The 16,199-nt window shown below is 38.8% G+C and overlaps 1 protein-coding gene across 3 annotated transcripts in view; it reads left to right on the forward strand.

Moving 5' to 3' along the window:
- Positions 1–16,199, forward strand: part of CNTN3 (contactin 3) — a 400,496-nt gene that overhangs the window by 309,375 nt on the left and 74,922 nt on the right. For all 3 annotated transcript variants that reach the window (XM_061396391.1, XM_061396393.1, XM_061396392.1), the window contains exons 12-13: positions 9,632–9,759; positions 12,054–12,229. In XM_061396391.1, the coding sequence (XP_061252375.1) occupies positions 9,632–9,759; positions 12,054–12,229 (304 nt within the window). The remainder of the gene's footprint in view (positions 1–9,631; positions 9,760–12,053; positions 12,230–16,199) is intronic.

Raw genomic sequence — 16,199 nt, forward strand, 5'->3', positions numbered from 1 at the left:
GCCCTGTGTTCCATATTTCCCCTTTGGCTAGGATAGGGTGAGGACCTTAATTCATATTCCTACCAAGACTGCATACAATAATGGAAGAGAATTCTCCAAAGAAAGATCAATGTTGGCTACTTAGGAAAGGGAAATAGATTCTGGGCAACCAAAAAATGCCCAGTACCTTACACATTCCTTGAGTCAATGACATTTCTCTTTTGCATACATGGTATCTTGCTTCTATAGTTATTGTTGAAAGTGGGCTCCATTCCAGGACTGCTCATCTCTAGAAAACGAGCATTCATTTGGATAACACTTGTGTCTCTCCTCAACACCTCCCCAGAGAAACCATCTGACTCCTAAAATTGGGTGGAAGACCTTGAGATTGTAGCTAAGACATCTTCCTTCTTTCTCTGTTGGTCCGTCTGCCTGTAGAGAATAAATATATTCTGCTGTTCTCTTTACTGTACAGGAATGGAGATTGCCCTCACAGGGAGGATCTGTGCTCATGTACCTGTGCCAGGAAGTCTCACTTCTGTTCAGTTGCTCAGTCGTGTCCGACTCTTTGCGATCCCATGAATCGCAGCACACCAGGCCTTCCTGTCCATCACCAACTCCCAGAGTTCATTCAAACTCATGTCCATCGAGTCGGTGATGCCATCCAGACATCTCATCCTCTGTCGTCCCCTTCTCCTCCTGCCCCCAATCCCTCCCAGCATCAGAGTCTTTTCCAATGAGTCAACTCTTCACATGAGGTGGCCAAAGTATTGGAGTTTCAGCTTTAGCATCAGACCTTCCAAAGAATACCCAGGACTGAACTCCTTTAGAATGGACTGATTGGATCTCCTTGCAGTCCAAGGGACTCTCAAGAGTCTTCTCCAACACCACAGTTCAAAAGCATCAATTCTTCGGCGCTCAGCTTTCTTCACAGTCCAACTCTCACATCCATACATGACCACTGGAAAAACCATAGCCTTTACTAGACGGACCTTTGTTGGCAAAGTAATGTCTCTGCTTTTTAATATGCTATCTAGGTTGGTCATAACTTTCCTTCCAAGGAGTAAGCGTCTTTTAATTTCATGGCTGCAATCATCATCTGCAGTGATTTTGGAGCCCAAATAAATAAAGTCAACCACAGTGTCCACTGTTTCCGCATTTATTTGCCATGAAGTGATGGGACCAGATGCCATGATCTTCATTTCTGAATGTTGAGCTTTAAGCCAATTTTTTCACTCTCCTCTTTCACTTTCATCAAGAGCCTTTTTAGTTCCTCTTCACTTTCTGCCATAAGGGTGGTGTCACCTGCATATCTGAGGTTATTGATATTTCTCCCAGCAATCTTGATTCCAGCTTGTGCTTCATCTAGTCCACCGTTTCTCATGATATACTCTGCATATAAGTTAAATAAGCAGGGTGACAATATACAGCCTTGACATACTCCTTTTCCTATTTGGAACCAGTCTGTTGTTCCATGTCCAGTTCTAACTGTTGCTTCCTGATCTGCATATAGGTTTCCCAAGAGGCAGGTCAGGTGGTCTGGTATTTCCATCTCTTTCAGAATTTTCCACAGTTTATTGTGATCCACAGAGTCGAAGGCTTTGGCATAGTCAATAAAGCAGGAATAGATGTTTTTCTGGAACTCTTCCTTTTCCCATGATCCAGCGGATGTTGGCATCCAGCTGTTTCCTCTGCCTTTTCTAAAACCAGCTTGAACATCTGGAAGTTCATGGTTCACATATTGCTGAAGCCTGGTTTGGAGAATTTTGAGCATTACTTTACTAGTGTGTGAGATGAGTGCAATTGTGCGTAGTTTGAGCATTCTTTGGCATTGCCTTTCTTTGGGATTGGAATGAAAACTGACCTTTTCCAGTCCTGTGGCCACTGCTCAGTTTTCCAAATTTGCTGGCATATTGAGTGCAGCACTTTCACAGCATCATTGTTGAGGATTTGAAATAGCTCCACTGGAATTCCATCACCTCCACTAGCTTAGTTCGTAGTGATGCTTTCTAAGGCCCACTTGACTTCACATTCCAGGATGTCTGGCTCTAGGTCAGTGATCACACCATCATGATTATCTGGGTCGTGAAAATCTTTTTTGTACATTTCTCCTGTGTATTCTTGCCACCTCTTCTTAATATCTTCTGCTTCTGTTAGGTCCATACCATTTTTGTTAATTCTGGGGTGAGGTGTCAAGAAACCACAGCCGCTCACTTAAGCAGTTTTGAACTACCTTTTCCTGTAATACAGCTGACATTGTGATTTGCATTGATTTGATTCATGACTCTCTGTTTCAGGCAGAGAGGAACAGTGTCAAGTATGAGGCCCCTTTGAATGTTATTAAATATTCTTTATGAGGTTTTCTTTAAATACATGAGCCATCAGAGAATTGTTGATTTGTCATGTTTGTTTGTTTTACTAACTCATTCATCTGAGTATTTGTAATTTTTGCAGATTTATTGTATGAGAATTTAAATGTTTCAAATGGGTTGTTGCTGAGGCTTCATGAATTACTTAAATAGTTTTATATATTCATTCAAACTGGAAATCTCTTTTTAGGGGCCTTTTGTTCTATAGATGTGAGTCTACTTTAGGAGTAAAACTGTTGTCTGTGTCATAACAATAAATTTAGCTCCAGATATATTTGTTATGATAGATACACATTTGGAAAAGTTTTATAAATGTAATGAAAATGTTCTTTTTTTGTTGGTTCTCTTCTTATGACTATGGGTAAGTATTAATGTGAGAAATGCATATTTATTTTGGCTACAGAGTCGGGCCACACTGTATTATTTCTTTAGGACTTCAGGTGCCTGTTCCATGTAACCTGTGTATCCAACAGAGTAACAGAGCTGCATATTATTAGCCTGGTACTTACTCAAAGAATGGATAATTAACTGCTGAGTCTTCTCTACTCTGTCTCTCTTTTCCTTGGAGACTTTCTCATCAATAAATCACTAAACTAACACTGTTGAATTCATAAGATGAAAGCTCCAAATGGTATAGCTAAAAGGATGAAAATGCTAATATTATTTTCCTAAATACTATTTGTAGGTTATCTTTGAACTCAGTGGAGAGACGTTATTTACCAAGCATACGGGAGTGAGATTGGTTGTAAATGAAAACATACGCTATATGCTCTTTGTCTTTGACATTTATTTTCTCATGCATTTTCATCAATTTATATTTGCTTTTCTTAAATGTCATTATTTATCCTGTAGTATATGCATCATGAGTACTTTTTTCTTATTGCTAATTGTAAGCATCCGTCTCTTACAATATGTACTCAGAAAGTGAAGTCCAAAATAGCCTTGTTATTTTCTATAGAGCGGTTTAATCATTACAGTCTCATGTGATCTCATCTCCACTGAGATGAGCTTCCTGAGAAAACATAGAGTTGCCGTGTGTTTGTTAAAATTCAAGTTGAATAAATTACTGTAATATTCAGAACCTAGGCGGGGGGAAAACAATGTTTTCCTGCCTTGCATACATAATGCTCCATACTTCTTCCATTCTGATACATAGTGTGTTTTTATGCTAAAATGTCGTCATATAGTACAGGTCAGTGTTGCATTAGACAGCAGTCTACTTTCTGAGCAAACAGAGTTTCTTAACAGCCATAAATTTAATGCTATCACTGAATTACAGAATGGACCCGTTAGAGCAGTGTAGAGCCATTAAGTTTCCTTATTCCAAACTAACCATCGACTGCATGAAGTTAAGTGAAATACTTAACCTCTTTTACTACAAAAGGAAAAACCAGTAAAAGGTTTCATATAAAGGTATATTATAAAACTGATCGAGGAGATAAAATTCCACAGTGATTAAAATTACACATTTCTCAAATCAGCCCAGAGTACCACATTTCTGAATTTCAGTCTCATAAATCTTCATTAAACTTTTAGTGCCAAGACTAGAGTCACTCATGGTTATCTACCTTTTCAGCTCTACCCATTTGCAGAAAATCGTGTTCCCAGAAAGCGCAGAAAGCAATTTCATTTATAGTGAAGTGGTATAAAATTTTCACTTCGAATCTCTGTAGGGAAGCACGGGTTATTGAAGGTTTTCTGTTGAGAAACAATTACTTTATCCATTTACTGAATATTGTTTATTTTTATGTTGTGTGAAATGCCCTGTGGGCCTCTTAGAATTGACTGGAAGAACCAATTGACGAAGAAAATATCCAATTAGCTCAAAATTTTACAATGTACAGAGTTTGCATTCTTTGAGCGTCAATATGTTTGTTTTGGAGTTTTTGTGCGATTCCCGAGGTACCAGCCTTGCCTTTTAAACTGTTACTTATCTTAACGTAGCCATGAGTCTAGGCCTGCTTGTTTAGAGTTATTAAACCTCATGCACTAAAGGATTTCTAGTTCTTCCAACAGTAAATAGTTCTTTATTTGTGGTCAAAGGTTGACAGTTACACTAGTTTATAGCTTGAGAAGATATCTGAAATTGCCTATCTCTGCTCTGTAGTACCCAAATGGAGAAGCTCTATGCTTAAGTTGAATATTTGTTCAGGCAACAGTAGACATCTTTACTTTGTTTTATCACTTACAAATCTCAGAAGTTGATTGCCCACCTCCTGGAGATTCCAGTTCTATTTCCACCCTCCAACTCAGAACAGATAAGGTTGCCTCAGCCTTTCAATGTCTTCAGGACCTTCTGATACCATATTTCTGACATCAACTTGGTTTTTTTTTGCTTGCCTGTTTGTTTTGTTTTGTTTTAAATATGAAAATGTCCAGCAAACCTCCACTTTCTTTTTAAAGCAGTGGGAGGGAAAATTTAATGAGTGAAGCTGTGGATCAAGGACTGTCTTCTTTGGGGATCTTGGTCAAAAGTTTAACAAGTACATTAGTAACCAGAATCAGTCAGGAACATTGCCCGGGTTTATTCATTTATTCTCATTCCTTCTTCCTCTGAGACATTTCTCCATCAGTGTTCTCTCTTTCCCCACCCCCCGCCCCATTTCTCTTCCCCTTATTTTCAGTCCTTCCCCCTTGATTAGCATCTTGCTTAATAGTACAAATGCATTTTCAGTCCTCTTAACTTAGGAGTTGTTGAATTCTCTTCACCCAGCCCTCTACTGCTTCATCTTTCCTTTTCCACATATATATGTATGTACATATGTATAGTTGTGTATATATACCCACGCACATTTAAGAGAGCGTCAGAAGATGAGATGGTTGAATGGTATAAGCAATGCAAAGAACATACTCCACGAGATAGTGAGGGACAGGGAGGCCTGGCATGCTGCAGTCCATGGGGTCGCAAAGAGTCGGAGATGACTGGGCAACAGAGCAACAACAACATAACATATATATTTATATAGAGAAAAAACATGCATATGTGCATATATACATAAATATATGTGTGTATAAAAGTGCACACTTTCTGAACTTCAGTTCAGTCGATCAGTCGTGTCCGACTCTTTGCGGACCATGAATCGCAGCACGCCAGGCCTCCCTGTCCATCACCAACTCCAAGAGTTCACCCAAACTCATGTCCATCAAGTCGGTGATGCCATCCAGACATCTCATCCTCCGTCGTCCCCTTCTCCTCCTGCCCCCAATCCCTCCCAGCATCAGAGTCTTTTCCAATGAGTCAACTCTTCGCATGAGGTGGCCAAAGGACTGGAGTTTCAGCTTTAGCATCAGTCCTTCCAAAGAAATCCCAGGGCTGATCTCCTTCAGAATGGACTTGTTGGATCTCCTTGCAGTCCAAGGGACTCTCAAGAGTCTTCTCCAACACCACAGTTCAAAAGCATCAATTCTTTGGCACTCAGCCTTCTTCACAGTCCAACTCTCACATCCATACATGACCACTGGAAAAACCATAGCCTTGACTAGATGGACCTTTGTTGGCAAAGTAATGTCTCTGCTTTTGAATATGCTATCTAGGTTGGTCATAACTTTCCTTCCAAGGAGTAAGCGTCTTTTAATTTCATGGCTGCAGTCACCATCTGCAGTGATTTTGGAGCCCCAAAAATAAAGTCTGACACTGTTTCCACTGTTTCCCCCTCTATTTCTCATGAAGTGTTGGGACCAGATGCCATGATCTTCGTTTTCTGAATGTTGAGCTTTAAGCCAACTTTTTCACTCTCCTCTTTCACTTTCATCAAGAGGCTTTTTAGTTCCTCTTCACTTTCTGCCATAAGGGTGGTGTCATCTGCATATCTGAGGTTATTGATATTTCTCCTGGCTGTCTTGATTCCAGCTTATGCTTCCTCCAGCCCCGCGTTTCTCATGATGTACTCTGCATACAAGTTAAATAAGCAGGGTGACAATATACAGCCTTGACATACTCCTTTTCCTATTTGGAACCAGTCTGTTGTTCCATGTCCAGTTCTAACTGTTGCTTCCTGGCATGCATACAGGTTTCTCAAGAGGCATGTCAGGTGGTCTGGTATTCCCGTCTCAGAATTTTCAACAGTTTATTGTGATCCACACAGTCAAAGGCTTTGGCATAGTCAATAAAGCAGAAATAGATGCTTTTCTGGAACTCTCTTCCTTTTTCCATTTTCCAGCAGATGTTGGCAATTTGATCTCTGAACTTACTTCCTTGTAATTTGTAAACTTCTCAGTGCCTTGAATCCTGCCTTCACTAATCCTCTCCTCTACACTGACTCTCTAAAAGAACATAATCATTTATTCATTCAGCAAGCTTTATATTTGAGCATCTCTCTATACCAGAAATAATTCAAGGCTCTAGGAATTTAGTGATGAAAAATCCTGATACTATCCACTCTGTGCTTCAAAAGACCTTAGCATCTCTAAACTCACAAGAGGAGGAAAATATTAGCCAGATAAGTACACAGGTATATAATTGGCCAGTTTCCCATTGCTATGACAAAGGCACAGATGATGTATAATCAGTAGAGAAAGATGTAATCCAACCGGTTTAGGGAAATGACCAAAATCTGATGATTGAGTACACATTTATCAAACATAGGGAACAGGTTTTATAAAGGCCCCAAGACAGGAAGCACAAAAGCAGTTAAAAGAAGGCTTGGGTGATGAGAAAAGCAAAGCATAGAATTCCTGAGGCCTTTTGTAGTTAGAGGGGCAGGGTCCTGATGGGACACATGGCTAATTTAGGGCTTAGGATGTCATCTTTTTCCTGCAGGTAATAAGATGCCAGGAAGGAGGTCTAAGCCAGAATTGGGCAGAAGGGAGTAAGGCAGGATTAGTGGTCAGATTTCTATTTCTCTAAGCTTACTCCCCATGTTTTTCCAAAGAATCTTTGTATCTTAAGCTTTCATTCATGTGTACCTCCCTGCAGGCTTTTCTCTTTCAGTTATTATTGCACACTATTTAAGAAAATATCTGTTCTATGATAAGGTATAAAGAGATTTTTTTTTTTTTTATCATCCCTTTGCAAAAAGTGATCAGATTACATTTCACACCCAGCAAAGAGGGCAGGGCCTCTGGAAGGAAATCAGACATAGTGCCTTTTTTACAGGATCTTAGAATTTTTAACCCTTCACTGTAGTTCTTCAAATTGAGATAAAATAGTGCTGTGTGTTCTGTGGTTAGCTGCCCAAGCCATTGCTTTTAAACCTTTGTATTTGGAATATACCTGGACATGTCAAAAAAAAAAAAAAAATCATATGAGCAACTAACAGCAACTAACAGCAACTAACAGTCATGGGTATCTGTACCCAGAATCACGAACAGGTCCCTGTGTGCGAGCTCTGATTCCACTGCAACCTTCCCACCAAGAAAATATAACCAAGATGCAGGTGAAGGTGAATCATAAGCTATGAAAAATACATACAAATTATATATATACACACACATATATACATACACACACACATATATATGTACATATACAGCATGAAATCTGTATCTTGTGTATTGTGATACATAAACTTGTCCTAATAGTCACATTTTTTGACGCACACCTAAATATCTTCCCACAAATAGGATAGTATTTAGAGATTGAATTGAGATCCTCCAACTCTAGTCTAAGGTCCTCAGCATCTTTCCTGTCTACTGTACTATGTCACCCAGAAGTTGGAGCATTGTTTCTCCCAGGATTTACACTTATCATGCATTGCTGATGCTGGAGTTGCAGATCTTTTAAGAAATTTACCACTCATTTGGATACGACACTCAGGTAACAGAGATGTGAACCATAAACAATAAAAAGTATTCAAAGCATTAAATGTATAATATAGATAGTAAAGATTTTAGGGATTCAAAGAAAAGGAAAATAATTCTGGGTAGACAAGATGGGCAGTAAAGATTCATGAATCGGACTAATGACAGGTCAGCTCTTTCTCATTCTTCTTTCTCAGTTTAAATGGCACCTTTTCTAAGAGGCTTTTCGGAAGCGCTCTCTCATGGAAACATTCCCTGTGGCCGTTGCCTTTATTGTATCACCCCATCTGAATCTTTCTGATTACTTCTCAAAAATCTGAACTTACCACATTTACCTGTTTAATCATTTACTGCATGTGCCACTCACTAGACTGTTATTTCCACGAGGTAGGAATTTTCTCTCTTGCTCACTCTGTGATCCCAGAGACTCTGATAGTGTCTAGCACATGTAAGGTACTCAGTTCTGTGTCCTTAGTTAATTAGTTAGATGCAAAAGCCTTAAGTACTTTAAGCGTACCCTCAGAAATTCAAATGTGATTTTCATTTACGTTGTCCCAATTCTCTGCAGTATTTCATGAGTGACCATATGCATGTTCTTTTGCAAAATTTGGATTTATACTGGGTTAGATATGACTTTCCCAAGTTCATCACTAAAGGCCAGGGAGTTTCTTATTTCTCATAAGCTATTTCACACTTAAGGAAAATGGTGTCCTGTCTACTTTTTGTTTTCTCCAAATTGAGAAGGCAAAACCTTGAGTAATCTCCTTCACCGTATAGTTTTAGAAAATATACCACACTTATATGATAAAGGCATCCTTGAAATCAGGTAAAATATTTGGTATTGCTGTTAGGTAAATTTGTGTAAAAATATCGAGAAATACTCAAATTGGTAGAATGTCTCTTTTTAGTCATCTGTGTGCATGTGTATGTTAATTTTGTTTTAATTTTATTTTATTATTTAACTTTACAACATTGTATTGGTTTTGCCATATATCAACATGAATCTGCCACAGGTATACACGTGTTGCCCATCCTGAACCCTCCTCCCTCCTCCCTAAAGAGACACATGTACCCCAATGTTCATCGCAGCACTGTTTATAATAGCCAGGACATGGAAGCAACCTAGATGTCCATCAGCAGATGAATGGATAAAGAAAGCTGTGGTACATATACACAATGGAGTATTACTCAGCCATTAAAAAGAATACATTTGAATCAGTTCTAATGAGGTGGATGAAACTGGAGCCTATTATACAGAGTGAAGTAAGCCAGAAAGAAAAACACCAATACAGTATACTAATGCATATATATGGAATTTAAAAAGATGGTAACTATAACCCTGTATATGAGACAGCAAAAGAGACACTGATGTATAGAACAGTCTTTTGTTTTAATTTTTTTTAATACCCAAGAAAGCTAAGGGGCTGCTTTATCTTGCTTTAAATATAGTAGCTAAAGGTGATACTTCTGTTAAAAAATTCTGTTTACTTTGGGGAAAAAAGTGACTTCTAGACATTTATTTGTTTCATTTGTATTTTCTTTAGAACTTCTTTCCTAAATGATGGAGGACTCAAAATTGTCAATGTAACTAAAGCTGATGCTGGAATTTATACCTGCATAGCTGAAAACCAGTTTGGGAAAGCAAATGGCACAACACACTTGGTTGTTACAGGTAGGTGCCTTTCTTAAAGACTTCTTTACATAGGGATATGCTGTGTGCCTTCTTACTAAGATCAAAGGGAAAAAATGTTTCTCATGATATGCAGTGCACTATAAAGGTCGGCCTTGTGTTTGGCTCAGATGGGAGAGAATCTACCTGCAATGCGGGAGACCCGGGTTCGATCCATGGGTCAGGGAGATCCCTTGGAGAAAGAAATGGCTACCCACTCCAATATTCTTGCATGGAGAATTCCATGGACAGAGGAGCCTGGTGAGCTACAGTCCATGGGTTTGTAAAGAGTTGGAGATGACTAAGTGACTAACGGTTCCACACTTTCACTATCTTTAACAAGTGACAGTCAGAGAACAGGTCTTAATATTTCCTTAGACATCACAGTGTGTACCGGGCATCCACGAGTTACTAGTTGGAGTAATGGTTAGTAGAACTGCAAGTAGCGTGTGCTGCTCCTATAGTTTTATGTTATGCTATTCTATTATGTCACATCTTTTGTACACTTTTTCCCTTTTCAATATCTTTAATATTTTCTGCAGATGTTTAAATCTCTGAAATAATCCTTGCTGTCAGTCAGAGTTACTTAGAGTTGTGATTGTATTTTTGTTCATTTATTCACCGAAGAAAAACATTGAGTACCTACCATGCTTGGGTTATCCTTCCCAGCTGGTGCAGTGGTAAAGAATCTGCCTGCCAACGCAGGAGACTCAAGAGATACAGTTTTGATCCCTGTGTTGGGAAAGATCCCCTGGAAAAGGCAATGGCAACCCACTACAATATTCTTACCTAGAGAATTCCATAGACAGAGGACCCTGGCAGGCTACAGTCCATGGGGTTGCAGAGAGTCAGACACAACTGAGCAGCTAACACAGCACAACAACATGCTTGGGTTATTCAGTAAACAAACTGACACAGATGCTGCCCACATGCACTGTACCTTCTTCCAGAGGTACAAAGAAAATAAGCAGTATATAAGTATACTGCAAGGAATATAAAGCAAGGAAATCCACTGAAAACAAAATTCACACAAGCAGAAAATACCAGAGGCGTGTCTGAGAAACATAAGCTGGAGCATGAAACCAGGTGATCGGAGAAGGAGAGATGTGAACCAAGATTTCATGGACATGTAGGAATTCAGTTGGTTTCTTAGGGACAATCCTGTAGAGGTTCTGTAACCCTTGTTAGCACTTAGTTGGACTAAGGTTTTAGTTGGAGTGAAAAGTAGAGACCGGTGCAGAGTTTTGAGCAGAGAAATGAAATGATGGAAAGTGTATATTTAAAGGTTTACTCTTCACTGCTCAGTAGAGAACAGACTATGGAGAGTCAAGGGCCGAAATGGGAGGAGTCCCAGGAGACACTGCAGTAATCCAGGCGGGAGTGATAATGACCACAGTGAGATGGCGGCAGCAGCTGATGGACGGAAGACATTCAAATCTAAATATATTCTGAGTGTGGAGTCACTGGCATGGCTGGCAGACTGGATATGAGTGCTCAGAGAAGCATTCCTGCAGGGTATGTGGTGAACAGCAGGAAGAATACCAGCCAAAACAACCGAGATGAGAAAGGCTGAGGTCCTACCGGGTGGGGTAGGAGGAGCATCAGGAGATTGCTGTTGTAGAAAACATAGTAAATGACTCTTTTGAAGACTTTTGCTGTGACGTGGAACAAGAAACGGGAGTAGAAATGGAAAAGTGGAGTCAGAGAACTTTGAATTCATAAAAGTTGGAAGGACTGTGATGACAGAAATGCGCATGTGGATATTTGCATTTGGGAAGAAACAAATTAATTAGCATTTTAACTAAGTATCCTACCTATTCTAAACATCATTTTTTTTTTTTTTGTAGTATCTCAAAAGCTTTGAGTCTATTTAAATCTTGGTAGTAGTAAATTTTCCAATCATTGAAAATGCAGTGATTTCTATTTCTACTCTTATATTTCATGAAGCAATAAAACTAAAATGAAATTGATTTTGTAATAGTATTATAACTCTTTTTACAGGTGACTTTAATTTTTAAACTTCTATAGCCTATAGGTTTAGATATCCTAATTCTTTTAACAAGAATTTGTGTGTGCAGTGAAATATATTATGGATCTTCATCAAAATGTCTGTTTTAATCCTGAAGACTTTTCATTATATAGAGGTATATTTACACACACACACACACACATACACATATATATACCTACACAAACATGCATACTATAAGTGAGATTAACAATCTGCCTGTGAAAATTGCTTTTATTGAAATAAAAATGCTGAAGCTTTGCTGAACACTTTATTGTTTCCCCAATAGAACCAACGAGGATAACCTTGGCACCGTCCAACATGGATGTCTCCGTGGGTGAGAGCGTCATTTTGCCCTGCCAGGTGCAACACGACCCCCTGTTAGCTACCATGTTTACCTGGTATTTCAATGGGGCCCTCGCAGATTTTAGGAAAGATGGATCTCACTTTGAGAAAGTTGGTGGGGTAAGTCGTGACAGTTTCCTCCTGCTTTACATGTCTCTGATGTTTTTTTCCGGTAGAAACATCAGGGATATACGTGTTTCGCCAGTAATGTTTGTTCTTTGAGACAACTAGGGTTTCAATTCTGTAGTGATCTGTGATCTAACTGTATCATTGTAATTACCAGAAAGTGATCACATTTACTTCAATCTGTAAATTATAATTTTATTTAAAATTAATGTTTGTTGTGTTTATGTTAAATATTACTTTAACATGAACATAAATTTGTGTTTGTGTAAACAGTACTTTGTGATACTTTTGTCATGAGTATTCCCTTCCAGAAGGGAAGGTGTTCTTATGCAAGTGTTTATTTTCAACATAAAATGTTATGAAATTGAATGAAGTTCACATTTATGAAGTGCTTCCAATGTATCAGGCCAGGTTCTTCATCCCAGTTAATTCTTGCAGTGGTGCTGGATGTTAGTGGTAAGAATTGTCATTTTGCAGGTGTTTAAACCAAGGATTTGTAAACTTATTAATCTGTCCAACGTCACTGAGCTGGTTAGTGGTGGAACTTAGATCCAAGTTTAAATATGTGAGTCCCCAAATTACACATATATTTTCTTCTGGTCCATTTTTTTACCTCATGTGTGATGGTTCTACTTGAGGAAGAATTATAAATTTCAAGGGAAAATAGACACATTGAGGAGAACTGCTGAGAAGGGACTCAGTGTTGTGAACCACTCAGAGTTAAGCAGCAGACCTCATACCTGGCCACATGTCTGTGAATCCAGAATCACAAGGCCAGCCTTCCTTGCCAGCCAGTTTGCATCAACACAAGATTATCTTCACTCATTTTGGCTAAGATGTCAGTGGTGCATCATTATGAAGTCTGGGTTTTCTCCTTATGGACAAAACAATATGATGGTTAATTCATCTATATTCATTTGAAAGTATTTATTAAAAGTACGTATGTATATACATGGGCCTAGTAATATGTCAGGATTGTGTGCAACTTCAAAGGATGGTGTTAAAACTTGAATGTGTGTGTGTATGCTCAGTCGTTTCCGACTCTTTGCAACCCCATGGACTGTAGTCTGCCAGGCTCCTCTGTCCGTGGAATTTTCCTGGCAAAAATCCTGGAGAGGATTGCCGTTTTCTTCTCCAGGGGATCTTCCCAACCCAAAGTCGAACCTGTGTCTCTTGTGTCTCCTTTACTGACCGGGAGATTCCTTACAATTGAGCCACCTGAATGGTGTTCCCTTAAAAGATCTGTTCTAATCCTAATGCCTAGCTGTGAAATAGAATTATTAGTCTTTGTCCCTGGTTCCTAGCAAAGAGCTTCTAAAATCTTTAGAGTTTCCAGGGTGATGAAACCTCTTTTGCCCTAATGAAGTGAATCTGTGGGCTCCTGGATAGCTTCAGGATGGTCATGAGAAAGACCAAGCCATGATTAGAAGCCTGGAATTTCAGCACTCCCTACCCCATCCCCATCCTTCAGGAAGGAGGGAAGGGTTGGGGATTGAATTTATGATTGACCAGGCCTATGTGATGATGCTCCCAGAAGCATCCCAAAAGTAAAATACTTTTCACCACAGAGAGCTTCTGAGTTGGTGAACATAGCTACATGCTTCGTGGGTGACACACCCCACATCCACTGGGACAGAAATTCTCGCACTTGAAACCCCTCAGGATCTCACCCTATATCTCTTCCTCTGGATGTTTAGGTGCATTCTTAATGATCCTTTATGGCATTCATGTTTAAAGCATCATAAAATAAATAAGTACTACTCTGAGCTCTGTGAGTCATTCTAGCACATTATTGAGCCCAAGGAGCATGTCATGGGAGCGTCAGTTTATAAGTGATTGGTGAGGAGTACAAATGGCAATCTGAGACTCAATCTGATGCTATCTCCAGGCAGTTAATACCAGAATTGAATTATAGGACTGCCTGTCATTGAATTACCAGACCTAATGTTGGAAATTTGCCTGATATGGAAGACACACACGTTTGGTGTTCTAAGTGTGTGTAGAGTGGTTGACCATAAAGGTGACACAGAAAGAGTTTGTCCTTTACACTAGTACCTCAGAATGTGACCTTATTTGGAAAGGGTTGTTGCAGAAATAGTTAGTGAAGTTATGGTGATGTCATACTAGAATAGGATGGACCCTAATCCAGTATGACTGTTGTCCTTATAAGACAGGGGAAATTTGTACACAGACAAACACACAAAGAGAAGATCACCTTGTAAAGTCATAGACACAAGGAAAATGGCCCTGTGAAGATGGAGGCAGGCACTGTGAAGTTATGCTTCCACAAGTCCTAGAGTGCCTGGAGTTGCCAGAACCTGGAAGGGGCAGGGAAGGGTCTTATCCTAGAAATTTTGGAGAGAGATCTTGATTTCAGATTTCTGGCTCCAAAACTCTAAGAGGACAAAGTTCTGTTGTTTGAAGCCCCCCAGCTTATGTTACTGTGTTATAGCAGCCCTACTGACCCTCTACAAATGGTCTTCAAGAAATTGAAGATGTTTAGATATCTAGCCACAGTTAAGTACAGTTTCAATGCTGTTTCTATTTTCTGTCATCTGGCTTTTGTTTTCAAAGTTCTAGTTAACTTTCCAAATTATTCTGACCAATTCAAGGCTTTTAAGAACTTCATCAGTTGCTACAAAGCATTACCATTTCTTTCACTATTGCTTTAAATGCTTTTTTAAAAATCACCAATCTCTTCTATCACAACAGGAAAAGGCATATGCCAGTATCCTCTGCCAGCTCTTTACTCCATGCTTAGGGTTTATTATTTGCATTTTCTTGGAGAGGAGGCAATGGGGAGGGAAAAAAAAAAAAGGCAAGAATGTTACCTTCACAATAACTGCTTATCCAATCAGAAAAATGCTTCTCCTATAACCCAGCTCTTACTCTAATTCATAAAGAATTTGATTTAAAACTTTTGCTTTTCTGCATATTGTAGATAACAGTATTTGTGATTTATCCTCTGGATTTTTTTTTTTTTTATCCTCTGGATTTTAAACTGTTGATAATATTTTATCCAATACAATGTCCTCCATCTGAGCTAATGCTAAAGAAATATATGTTGATATACTAAAAATTCAAAGTATTTTGATTTTATATGCATCAAACATCCTCAAAGAAACATTTGCTAAGACTGAAGTAGACAGCTGCTTTCTTAAGAGGATCTTAGAATTGAGAATATTCAAGATAATAATGTTACTTAACTGCTGCTGTGCTGCTGATAGGTTCTACATAAAAAGTATTAAGTCAGCCATCTCTCTACAAGAGTTGGGTATCTGAACCATGCAATTTCATGAATTAACCCTATCACTTGCCAATTCTGTTCTTTTTCTAACATCCTTGATCACAGCCTATGAATTTTTTATTGACTTGTCACATTAGTTAACTTAATATTCTCCCATCAATGTAAAATGGTAAGCCCTACAAGATGACATTACCCTCAAGTACAGGCTATTAAATAAATTGGTTTTCTGTTGCATGAGAAGGGAGTCACATAACAACACTTTATCCTCTGATTGTGTGTTCATTGCAGCATCCACGTTAATATCTAGAAAGTCTGCTTTTCTTTTATCGCATTGTGTTCATAGATAGATTCCCTGTTTTCAAAAGCAATGGAATGTGAGGGAGGAGTTGCCAAGTGGGAAAGTTGTCTAGAAAGCTGGATAGTCTAAGAACCATTTTTTTTTTAAGAAAAAGAGAGAAAGAATTTAAAAAATGGAAAATCAAGCATACAGCTTTAAACTATTTCAGCCATTTGTCCTTGAGACTACTCTGAGTACTCAGTATTCATTTGTTATAAAAAGCACACACTTTTCGAGAAAAACCCAGAAGCTCAAAACAACCTCTAACAATTTAGATTAAATCTGTTGTATAGACTTGTACATCATGCCAAAGGAGTGTGATGACTGTTGGAGGAGAGGAAATTGCCATGTCCAATACAGGTCACCAAGTGAGGGTCATT

This window comes from Bos javanicus, chromosome 22, assembly GCF_032452875.1.
Source record: "Bos javanicus breed banteng chromosome 22, ARS-OSU_banteng_1.0, whole genome shotgun sequence".
Classification (NCBI taxonomy): Eukaryota; Metazoa; Chordata; class Mammalia; order Artiodactyla; family Bovidae; genus Bos; species Bos javanicus.